The 11,636-nt window shown below is 37.6% G+C and overlaps 1 protein-coding gene across 4 annotated transcripts in view; it reads right to left on the reverse strand.

Moving 5' to 3' along the window:
- iqsec3a (IQ motif and Sec7 domain ArfGEF 3a) overlaps positions 1-8,883 on the reverse strand; it is a 114,905-nt gene extending 106,022 nt beyond the window's left edge. For all 4 annotated transcript variants that reach the window (XM_088347133.1, XM_088347132.1, XM_088347134.1 and 1 more), the window contains exon 1: positions 8,269-8,883. In XM_088347133.1, coding sequence (XP_088203259.1) covers positions 8,269-8,804 — 536 coding nt within the window. In that variant the 5' untranslated portion in view covers positions 8,805-8,883. The remainder of the gene's footprint in view (positions 1-8,268) is intronic.
- Between the last annotated feature and the right edge of the window lie 2,753 nt (positions 8,884-11,636).

Here is an 11,636-nt window from a genome sequence, read left to right on the forward strand (position 1 = left end):
TTCATTTGATGCAAAACAAGGGACTTGTCTGAGGGATTTCCAGCGATAAGCTTCAAGGGAGTGAAATCTCCACGACAGATGGGGGAGAATTTGATTTTTTTTCGAATATTTTCGTCTAATCCGAGCATTGTCCCGGAGAGGGACCGCTTTCATGGATTCGTGACCGCTCTGACTCATGCTTTTCAGCTCTCAGGACATTTTGGTAATAAAGTCTGACGGCTGGCGGTTAATGCCCTTGCTCTACTCATATCCTTCCAGTAACGTCATGCATACCGATGAGATCTGAAGCAAATGAAAATAATGAGGTGGTACCTCTACTTACGAATTTTATTCGTAACCTGAAAACTGTCACGGTTGCCATGGCGCCCAGTTGGCCCCGCCCGTGTAGCGCCAGTTGCGGGTCGTTGACAGATTGTCTTTCCTTCTATTCAGTAGCTCAGGAGGTAGAGCGATCGTTTTAGGATTAAGGGATCCCAGTTCGAATCCCGGCTTGTCCGTGTTACATGCCGAAGTGTCCTTGGGTAAGACACTGAACCCCCAATACCCCTAATAAGCAGGTTAGCGCCTTACATGGCTGCACAGATCACGGCCGCTATTGGGAAATGTGAAGCACAATGTAAAGTGTTATGGGAAGTCATTGACTTGAAAAGCGCTATATAAATGCAAATCATTTCATTTCATTTCATTCAAGCTCAGTGCTCTCACTCTTCCTTTGTCAGTCCGTCAATGAACCTCTGCCCCCGCAAGACATTGGTTCTTACTGGGTCCTGTATTCTGTTGGTATTTCCTGCCAACCAATCAATCAATCAATCTCATTTTTCAGCAATAGCCAGGTTTTTTGTGTTCGGTAAACTCTGGAAGCAGAGAATAGTAGCGCATACTGTACTGTATTTTATTTTGTATCATGAAACGCTGTTGTAACACCCTGTTGGATATCTGACTTCAGTCTCCAGTGTCTTGTTCAAGTACAGTTTAGTGGCGCCCATTTCTCTCCAGGCCAAAAAATGTTTACTTAGTCGGTTTAGTTTGGTTATCCTTTAAACATTAGGGTCTTAGGGGCATGATTTCCTGTGGTGTGTCTTGGGCAGGTACAGCCTAGTGGTGCCCATTTCTCTCCAGGCCAAAAAATGTTTACTTAGTTGGTTTAGTTTGGTTATCCCTTAAACATAAGGGTGTTAGGGGAATTATTTCCTGTGGTGTGTCTTAGGAAAGTACAGCCTAGTGGCGCCCATTCGTATCCTGAAACGCTGTTGTAACTGATGGCAATAATTTCATAACCGGAAACATTCGTATGCAAGGGTATTTGTAAGGAGGGGTACCACTGTTTATGGTGCAATTAAGATTCAAGCAGTCAGTCTGAGTCAATTAGAAAAAATAAATATGTCCTTGTCTTTCGAGAGACATTTTGCCCTTTTAAAACATATTATATCTTTTTGATGAAATTTGTACTGTTTTAAAACCTATTCAATGCCAAGTAACGGATCTAGACATTCTTTCCATAGATATTTTAAAGTAAATCGATCAATAGTTGATTTTTCTCCTAGCCCGTCCTCTCGGCAAAATATTAGCACCCAAAAGTTTCCCCACCAGTAAACATGTCACGGTTGCCATGGCTCTGGCTTCCTTTCATTTCATGCCAGACTGCTGCCTAACATGCATGACTCCCCATTTTCGGTCAGATAAAGGCTTTTGTGAGAAACGTCACACGTTTGGGTCCTGATCCAGTTCTGGTTCATAACTCAACAAGAATAATATTTAGTTACATTTAGGGATGAAGCTATTCCCTTGTGAGTTTCCATCATTAAACTGGAAGGTATGAGGAAGGTGGGTGACATAGATGAATATTGCATTTTCATTAACTGCCTGTCAAATAGATTATCCACCCTCCCCCTACTATTATTAATCAACCAAATGAGCAATAAGAGAAAAGGATTTCTGTAACGAACAGATTTGGCACCGTTCTAAGGATTTATGGCAGGCAGAGGCCTCCATCATGGTTGGTTGGTTGGTTGGTTGGTTGGTTGGTTGGTTGGTTGGTTGGTTGGTTGGTTGGTTGGTTGGTTGGTCGGTTGGTTTGTTGGTTGGTCGGTTGGTCGGTTGGTCGGTTGGTATGTTGGTCGGTCGGTTGGTCGGTCGGTCAGATGGATGGATCATTGGATGAATGGATCATTGGATGAATGGATAAATGGATAAATGGATAAATGGATGAATGGATGAGTTAATTGAGTGATTGATTGACTGATTGGTAGGTAGGTGAGTAAGTAGGTAGGTAGGTTGGTAGGTTGATTGGTTGATTGATTGATTGATTGGTAAGTAGGTAGGTAGCTAGGGAGCTAGGGAGCTAGGTAGCTAGGTAGCTAGGTAGCTAGGTAGCTATGTAGCTAGGTAGCTGGGTAGCGAGGTAGGTTGGTCGGTTTGTAGATTGAATGGGTGATTGATTGATAGATTGGTTAGTAGCTGGGTAGCTAGGTAGCTAGGTAACTAGGTAACTAGGTAACTAGGTAGCTAGGTAGCTAGGTAGGCTGGTAGGTTGGTTGATTGGTTGATTGATTGGTATGTAGGTAGGTAGTTAATTAGCTAGGTAGGTTGGTAGGTTGGTAGGTTCGTAGATTGATTGATTGATTGATTGATTGATTGATTGATTGATTGGATGAATAAATGAGCTTATTGATTGATTGATTGATTGATTGATAGGTCGGTGGGTTGGATGGATGAATGGATGAGCTCGTTGATTGATTATTAGTTGATCGTTTGCTTTTTTTTGATTGATTGATTGGTTGATTGATTGATTGATTGATTGATTGATTGATTGATTGATTGATTGATTGATTGATTGATTGATTGATTGATTGATTGATTGATTGATTGATTGATTGATTGATTGATTGACATTGTTTTCCAACTGTTCATCAAATACAAGATTAGAATTCATCCAAAATCAACAACTTTGGTAAAATTGACAAAACAGAAATAACTAATAATGATGAAATATTATGGAGCAAAATGCATGAGTCAACAAAATCGTAAAAGTCGTTCTTGTTTCAATACGCAGTGAACTTTTACCATAGTTAAAACTTTTTAATTGTTTATACTAAGTAAAAACAGAGATGATGTCATTGATATTGAAGTGTTAAGTCTGACAAGTGAGTAAGGGAGAAAGAAAGGGAGAGAGAGAAAAAGAGAAAGAGTGAGAGAGAGAGGAAGAAAGAGGGGAGAGAGATAGATAGAGAGAGAGAGAGAGAGAGAGAGAGAGAGAGAGAGAGAGAGAGAGAGAAAGGGGGTTACTGAGAGAGTGAAAGAGTTATAGGGAGAGTGAAGCAAGGGAGAGAGGAGTGAGGGAGGAAAAAGTGTGAGAGAGGGAGATAAAAAGTGTGAGGTAGAGAGAGGGGGAGAATGAGAGAAAGACAGAGAGGGGAAGAGAGGGAAAGAAAAAGGGTAGAGAAAGGGAGAGAGGGCAAAGGAGCATAAAAAGTGTGAGGGAGAGAGAGTAAGCGAGAGAAAAAGAGAGGGGGAGAACAAGACAAAGACAGAGAGGGAAAGAGAGAGAAAGGAACAGGTAGAGAAATGGAAAGATGGCAAATAAGAGAAAGAAAGGGGGGGACAAATTGTGAGAGAGTGAAAACAAGACCTAGAGAAATGGGAAGATAGGAAGCGAAATAGAGAGAACAAGAGAAAAAATGTGAGAGAGAAAAAGGGAGAGAGAGAGAATTAAATGGAGAGAAACAGAAAGACAAAGAACGAGAGTGAGAAACAGATAGAGGAGCAGAAATAGAGGGAGAGGAATAAACAGCAAGATAGAGGAAAAAAAGAGCGTGTTCCGTGAACAACACAACACTACAAGACAGATCCCAAGTGCTATTCTCCCAAACGAAGCCCCTTAAGGTAAACCCCACTATGGTTGTCAAGGTGACCCTCTTGTTTACATCCTTCCTCTTAAACCTCAGCCGGGCTCCCATTGCTCGCCACCCCGATGCCACCCTTAGTCCAAGCACGACAATTTTGCTTGTCAACGCTCGTCCTCAGCCTAAATCCGTTCCTTCATTCCTTCCTGTTTCGCGACGTGATGCGTTTGTGAAATCACGTCTGCATCACTCAATCAGGATTATTAAACAATGCGGCCAAAAGGGAGCAGATGGAGCACAGTGGCCCAGCCAGTGACCTTGACTTCGAGGCGAAGGGCAAACGGTGGATTTGTAACCTGCGCAATCACAAAATTCTGTTCACTTGTTTTACCCCAAAAAACTCAGCATGAAGAAAATGAAGGAACCTTGAGAAGGGACCACATATGAGGGAATCCCCCTTCCAGGATGACCAGGTTACCTACAGGGTTGGGTAGGGTTACTTTAACTGGATTACTTTCAATGACTTTTGGATTACTCCAATACCAAATATGCTAATAAAAAAACAAAAGAAACTAAATATGAATAAAATGATGACTCACAACAGGTGGTAAGCTTTCTCTCCTGGCTTTGATCTCTTTGATCTCCGGCAAAACAAACATAAAATGCGACTAGGGTTGGGTAGGGTTACTTTAACTGGATTACTTTCAATGACTTTTGGATTACTCCAATACCAAATATGCTAATAAAAAACAAAAGAAACTAAATATGAATAGAATGATGACTCACAACACGTGGTAAGCTTTCTCTACTGGCTTTGATCTCTTTGATCTCCGGCAAAACGAACATAAAATGCGACCAGGGTTGGGTAGGGTTACTTTAACTGGATTACTTTCAATGACTTTTGGATTACTCCAATACCAAATATGCTAATAAAAAACAAAAGAAACTAAATATGAATAAAATGATGACTCACAACACGTGGTAAGCTTTCTCTCCTGGCTTTGATCTCTTTGATCTCCGGCAAAACGAACATAAAATGCGACCAGGGTTGGGTAGGGTTACTTTAACTGGATTACTTTGATCACAAAATCATGACTACGAGTGCAAAAGTTTTGCACTTAAAATAAAATGACTAAATTTTGTTCAGGCGTGAGGAGTAACGGAATACATGGAACGGCAAAATGATGTTGGCAAGCTGTTTGGATTTATTTTCATTTTGTTTCTGTCGCATTTGATCTTAGTTTTGCCGGAGATCAAAGAGATCAAAGCCAGGAGAGAAAGCTTACCACGTGTTGTGAGTCATCGTTTTATTCATATTTAATTTCTTTTGTCTTTTATTAGCATGTTTGGTATTGGAGAAATCCAAAAGTCATTGAAAGTAATCCATTTAAAGTAACCCTACCCAACCCTGGGTATTAAAAGGAACATATTCTTATGAAGCCGATTTGTGTATGAGTTCTGCAAATTTCGAAAAAACAGTCTTCAACTTGCTTCATTCATTGCTCAGCTATCCGTCATAAATGAAAAATTTAAACCGTGGTCTTAAAAATCAATCCACAAACGTCATCTTATATGTTTTTTTTTTTTGTTTCAGGTATCGGAAGGTGGACCCAAATGCAGGGAAGCCGGAATGGAGGCAGGTTTGGTCAACATGGGATGGTATTTATTAACAAAAAACACGGACACCGAATAAAGACCACGTCTTAAAACATCTAGAAAAGTGTCCAAACCACAAACAGAAAGCAGACCTTACATGGTAACTGTACACAGAATGAAAGTGGCATGGAATGGCAGTGTCCCGACCCTGTGTTCTATCCAAACAGTCATTATAGGTAAACCACCACAAACTTATTCAAAGAGCCCTTATTTTTTTCTCTGCGCCAATCTTCTTTTATCTAACTTTTACCAATGTTGTTCAAGCCACGGAATAGGGGGACATAGTTAAAGAGTGACTTTATGCTTGTCACCGCAGTTTTTGTTAGTGTAGCATGAAAATGATGAGAGTAAGAAAAGGACTGTTTCAAGTGGAGTCCAAACACCAACCCAAACCCCAAGAAAGATGAAAATATAGTATATTCAAGTGTGTCTAAGAAATGCACATACTTGCACATGCAACATAAGTAGCTTGACAAAGGCTGCCAAGATGATTAAGGCCAGAAGATAACTGTTTTTATTATGATAAATGTTAAAATTGTTGTTTGTGTAACTCATTCAATGCCACAGCGTATGAATACGTTTAAAATGTAAAATAAAAATGTTTTGTTCCATTTGTTTTAAAAACAATTCTGAAGGCTTTGGGACTGCTAATCAGTAAGTATCAAGCCTTTTGGAATAATTTCAGTGTAAATGGCACTAAATGGCAGAAATGGCGTCAATCAGATCTCTGTCCACACATTGAGGAGCCCCCACGTCCTTGTGTTGCTTCCTCTATACAGCAATTGAGAGTGTGTGGGTCTAAGGTGTTTCTTAAGAAACATATATTTTCAAGAAACTTAGTAATGTTCACGTGATGTTTACTAAACAATGGTAAAAGCTAAAACATATGTTTTTCTAATGAAAGATGGGGTCCAAGGTTGCTTTTAATATGTCCTATGCCTATATAGCTACAAGACTAAATTTTCCGTAAGCCTTACAAAACAAGATAGATAGATAGATGTCTAGATAGATAGATGTCTGGATAGAGGTCTAGATAGATAGATAGATAGATAGATAGATAGATAGATAGATAGATAGATAGATAGATAGATAGATAGATAGATAGATAGATAGATAGATAGATAGATAGATAGATAGATAGATAGATAGATAGATAGATAGATAGATAGATAGATAGATAGATGTCTAGATATATGTCTAAAAATATGTCTAAAAAGATGTCTAGATAGATAGATAGATAGATAGATAGATAGATAGATAGATAGATAGATAGATAGATAGATAGATAGATAGATAGATAGATAGATAGATAGATAGATAGATAGATAGATAGATAGATAGATAGATCGATTATAAAGATATAGTAGCATAGATAGATAGATAGGGAGGTAGGTAGGTAGCTAGATAGATAGATAGATAGATAGATAGATAGATAGAGAGAGAGAGAGAGAGAGAGAGAGAGAGAGAGAGAGAGAGAGAGAGAGAGAGATGGATAGAGAGAGAGAGAGAGAGAGAGAGAGAGAGAGAGAGAGAGAGAGATAGATAGATAGATAGATAGATAGATAGATAGATGTCTACATAGATAGATAGATAGATAGATAGATAGATAGATAGATAGATGTCTAGATAGATAGATAGATAGATAGATAGATAGATAGATAGATAGATAGATAGATAGATAGATAGATAGATAGATAGATAGATAGATAGAGAGATAGATGTCTAGATAGATGTCTAGATAGATAGATGGATAGATAGATAGATGTCTAGATAGATAGATAGATGGATAGATAGATAGATGTCTAGATAGATAGATAGATAGATAGATAGATAGATAGATAGATAGATAGATGTCTAGATAGATAGATGTCTAGATAGATAGATAGATAGATAGATAGATAGATAGATAGATAGATAGATAGATAGATAGATAGATAGATAGATAGATAGATAGATAGATAGATAGATAGATAGATAGATAGATAGATAGATAGATAGATAGATAGATAGAGAGATAGATGTCTAGATAGAGAGATAGATAGATAGATAGATAGATAGATAGATAGATAGATAGATAGATAGATAGATAGATAGATAGATAGATAGATAGATAGATAGATAGATAGATAGATAGATAGATAGATAGATAGATAGATAGATAGATAGATAGAGAGATAGATGTCTAGATAGATGTTTATATAGATAGATGGATAGATAGATAGATGTCTAGATAGATGTCTAGTTGGATGTCTAGATAGATAGATGTCTAGATAGATAGATGTCTAGATAGATAGATAGATAGATGTCTAGATAGATGATAGATAGATAGATAGATAGATAGATAGATAGATAGATAGATAGATAGATAGATAGATAGATAGATAGATAGATAGATAGATAGATAGATAGATAGATAGATAGATAGATAGATAGATAGATAGATAGATAGATAGATAGATAGATAGATAGATGGATGCAAATGTGGGGGTGGGTGGGGTTTAATATGGGCTTTTACTACCCCGGGTGGAGTTAAGGAGCCTCATGGCATGAGTAAGAAAGGAACAAGACTGTGAGTGAATAAGTGAATTAGTCAAAATGGCAAAAACTGTCCGGCACCCTCACTTCCCAATAAAGAGAAACGGCATTTAATAAGTTGATGTTGTTATCGTTATTAAGGATATAATTATTGTTATTGATATTATTTAACACTGCAAATACTGTCAGACTACACCACGTGTAGGAAAGGTTTCGGTTTTTGCATTGTACTCACTCGGTCTTCCTGGCCAATCCCACGGAGCGGCACAGAGTAGAGGTGGGGGTCTGCGGGACCAGCGACTTACAACAGGGGCCCCTCTTGCCCTCCTCGTTGCTTTCCGGACTGGCTTGCCCGCCTTGCGGGCACTGTGGCGAGGCGGCCGGGACCAACTGCAGATGCTGAGGGTGGTGGTGGTGGTGATGCGGCACAGAGGCGGAGGTCGAGGCGGGAGGAGGAGGGGACGAGGAACGCTGCTGATGATGCTGACCACCGCTCGCTTTGTTGTGGTGCTGATGCGGATGGGCGTGCGCCTGGGGGACCGGAGGTTGCGGCTGGGGGGCCGGGTGGTGGTGGTGGCGATGCTGATGCTGCACGTACTGATCGGGGTCTCGGAGCTGTCGGTTCTCTCCGATCAGGTCCTCCACCTTGCGCTCCAGCTCGTCGATGCGCTGCCGCTGCGTCTGGATGAGGCTCTGTTGGTTCTGCACGATGGTGGTGAGCTCCTTGAGGTAGAGCACGGCTTTCATGGGGTTATCCAGCAGGCTCTCCATCACTGGCGGCGGGGGAGGTGCAGCCGCGGTGCCGGCGCTCTTTCGGCTGCGTCCGGGAGGATGCGGATCCGGGAGAGTGATGCTGCTTCCGCGCATGTACCGGAAAGGCGGGAGGAGGAGGGACACTCACGGTGGAGTGAGGGGGAGTGGTCACGAGCTACCCATGACGTAAGCACGCATCCGGAGAGCGGGGAATCACCATTTTGACCCAATTCTGGTCATTCTGTATTTGCATGCATTTTAACAACCTGACTACACCGTATCCAATAATAACCAGTATATGTTTTATCTTATATTCGTATGTTTTGCACAGATTTCATCATAATGTTTAACAACACAGAAGAAACATCACTTTTACACAATTAATTTATCCACTTGCAAAAATCAATACAGTGGGACCTCGCTACTGCGTGGTTCCACGTTCGCGGGTTCAGAGCTTCACAGGTCTAAAAATTAATAATAATAAAATAGAATAATTAAAAAAAAATTTAGAAAAAATATATATATACCGGTATATTTTTTTCGAGCATTTTTGAAGGGGCGTCGCTACTTTGTGGTTCCACGTTCGCGGGTTCAGAGCTTCACAGGTCTAAACATGTATAATAATAAAATAGAATAATTAAAAAAAAAATTAGAAAATATATATATATACCGGTATATTTTTTTCAAGCATTTTTGAAGGGGCGTCACTACTTTGTGTTTTTTTATTATTATTATTACTTTTTCCCTAGCATTTAAAAAAAAAATAATAATAATAAAATACAATAATTAGAAGAATAAATAAATAAATAAATAAATAAAAATATACATATATATATATATATATATATATATATATATATATATATATATATATATATATATATATATATATATATATATATATATATATATATATATATAAATAAATAAAAATATATATATATATATATATATATATATATATATATATATATATATATATATATATATATATATATATTTTTTTTTTTTTTTATTTATTTTTTTTTTCTAGCATTTTTCTAGCACTTTGTGGTTCCACATTCGCGGGTTCAGAGCTTCGCAGGTCTAAAAACTAATAATAATAAAATAGAATAATTAAAAAAAAAAAATATATATATATATATATATATATATATATATATATATATATACTGTATATATATATATATATATATATATATATATATATATATTATTTTTTTTTTTTTACTTTTTTTTGGGGGGGGGGATTTTTGAAGGGGCGTCACTACTTTGTGGTTCCACGTTCTTGGGTTCAGAGCTTCGCAGGTCTAAAAACTAATAATAATAAAATAGAATAATTTAAAAAATATATATATATATATATATATATATATATATATTTTTTTTTTTTTTTTTTTTTTACTTTTTTTCGGGGGGGGGGATTTTTGAAGGGGCGTCACTACTTTGTGGTTCCACGTTCTTGGGTTCAGAGCTTCGCAGGTCCAAAAAAGAATAATAATAAAATAGAATAATTTAAAAAATAAATAACTAAAATATATATATATTTTTTTTTCTAGCATTTTTGAAGGGGCGTCGCTACTTTGCGGTTCCACGTTCACGAGTTCAGAGCTTCGTGGATCCAAAAAATAATAAGAGTAAAATAGAATAATTAAAAAAACATTTTTATAAAATATATATATATGTTTTGTTTTTTTTTCTAGGATTTTTGAAGGGGCGTCGCTACTTCGCGGATTTTCACTTTTGGCGGGTGGTTTTGGTCCCCATTAACAGCGATAACCGAGGGATTACTGTATTCGTATATTCTGCTGAGATTTTATAGTGTTTAACAACATCGAGAAAACATCACTTTTACACAATGAATGTTTCCACTTACAAAACTCAATATAACTATCAATAACTAAACCCCTGGCACCAAAAGTGAGTATACCCACAAGGGACTAGACCCCTATACAACCTGTAATTTTCCACAGGTCCGAGCGTTCACACAAAGTCAGTGAGCAACGCTTGAAACAACAGTGAGCAACAGCAACCCCAAGTGTGGCAACTAAATCATTATAAAACATGTCCAAAACTTTCTTTCACAAGATTTCCATTTTTTTTTTATTCCTGGTATCTTTTGTCGCATACTACTAACATTTTGGGGGGATTATTTAGTCGGTTGCACGATACACAACTGTATTTAATTACATTTTTTAGCGAAAGTACAATGTTGGTAACAAGATTAAATTGATATAATTGGAAATTATTTGAATGCAAAACAAACTTTTTCCTCTTTTTCCCTGTTTTTTCTCCGTTTTTTAAAATTCCTTTTTTTAAAAATCTCATTGTGTTTATTTTTTCCTAGCTGTTACTTTTTTTCTTGCTTTTTTGTTTTCTATTACCTTTTTTTCCTTTATTTGCTTCTTTCTTTTCTTTTTTTTCTGGAAATTTGTACTGCTCTTTTTTTCTCTTTTTCTCTGCTTTTGTTTATTTATTTTCTTAGCTTTTCACTAGTTTTCCATTTTGGTATTTGTTTCTTTTTTTGCTCTATCCTCTATCTGTCACCGTGACACACACACATTTTCAGTTTACCAAATCCGACCCGCTTTCTGAAAAGTTTGGACATCCCTGCACTACACAATTAAGCAACATCTATAGGTCAAATAATAGACACTGTCCCTTTAATAACCTCAATGGTGCCCATTTTTATCAGCTGAAACCACAGTGAAGTACAGCTTAAGCCCTGTTAACAATACTGCACTCTGTATATTCGAGTTGTGGTCAAAGACTGCGCGCGCTGCCTTGGAGTCATAAAAATATTCCGACACAATACTTCCCTCTTGTCTACACAACATTATCTCTTAAATT

The sequence above is a fragment of the Urocampus carinirostris genome, chromosome 11, assembly GCF_059441175.1.
Source record: "Urocampus carinirostris isolate Australia breed hairy pipefish chromosome 11, RoL_Ucar_1.0, whole genome shotgun sequence".
NCBI classification, from domain to species: domain Eukaryota; kingdom Metazoa; phylum Chordata; class Actinopteri; order Syngnathiformes; family Syngnathidae; genus Urocampus; species Urocampus carinirostris.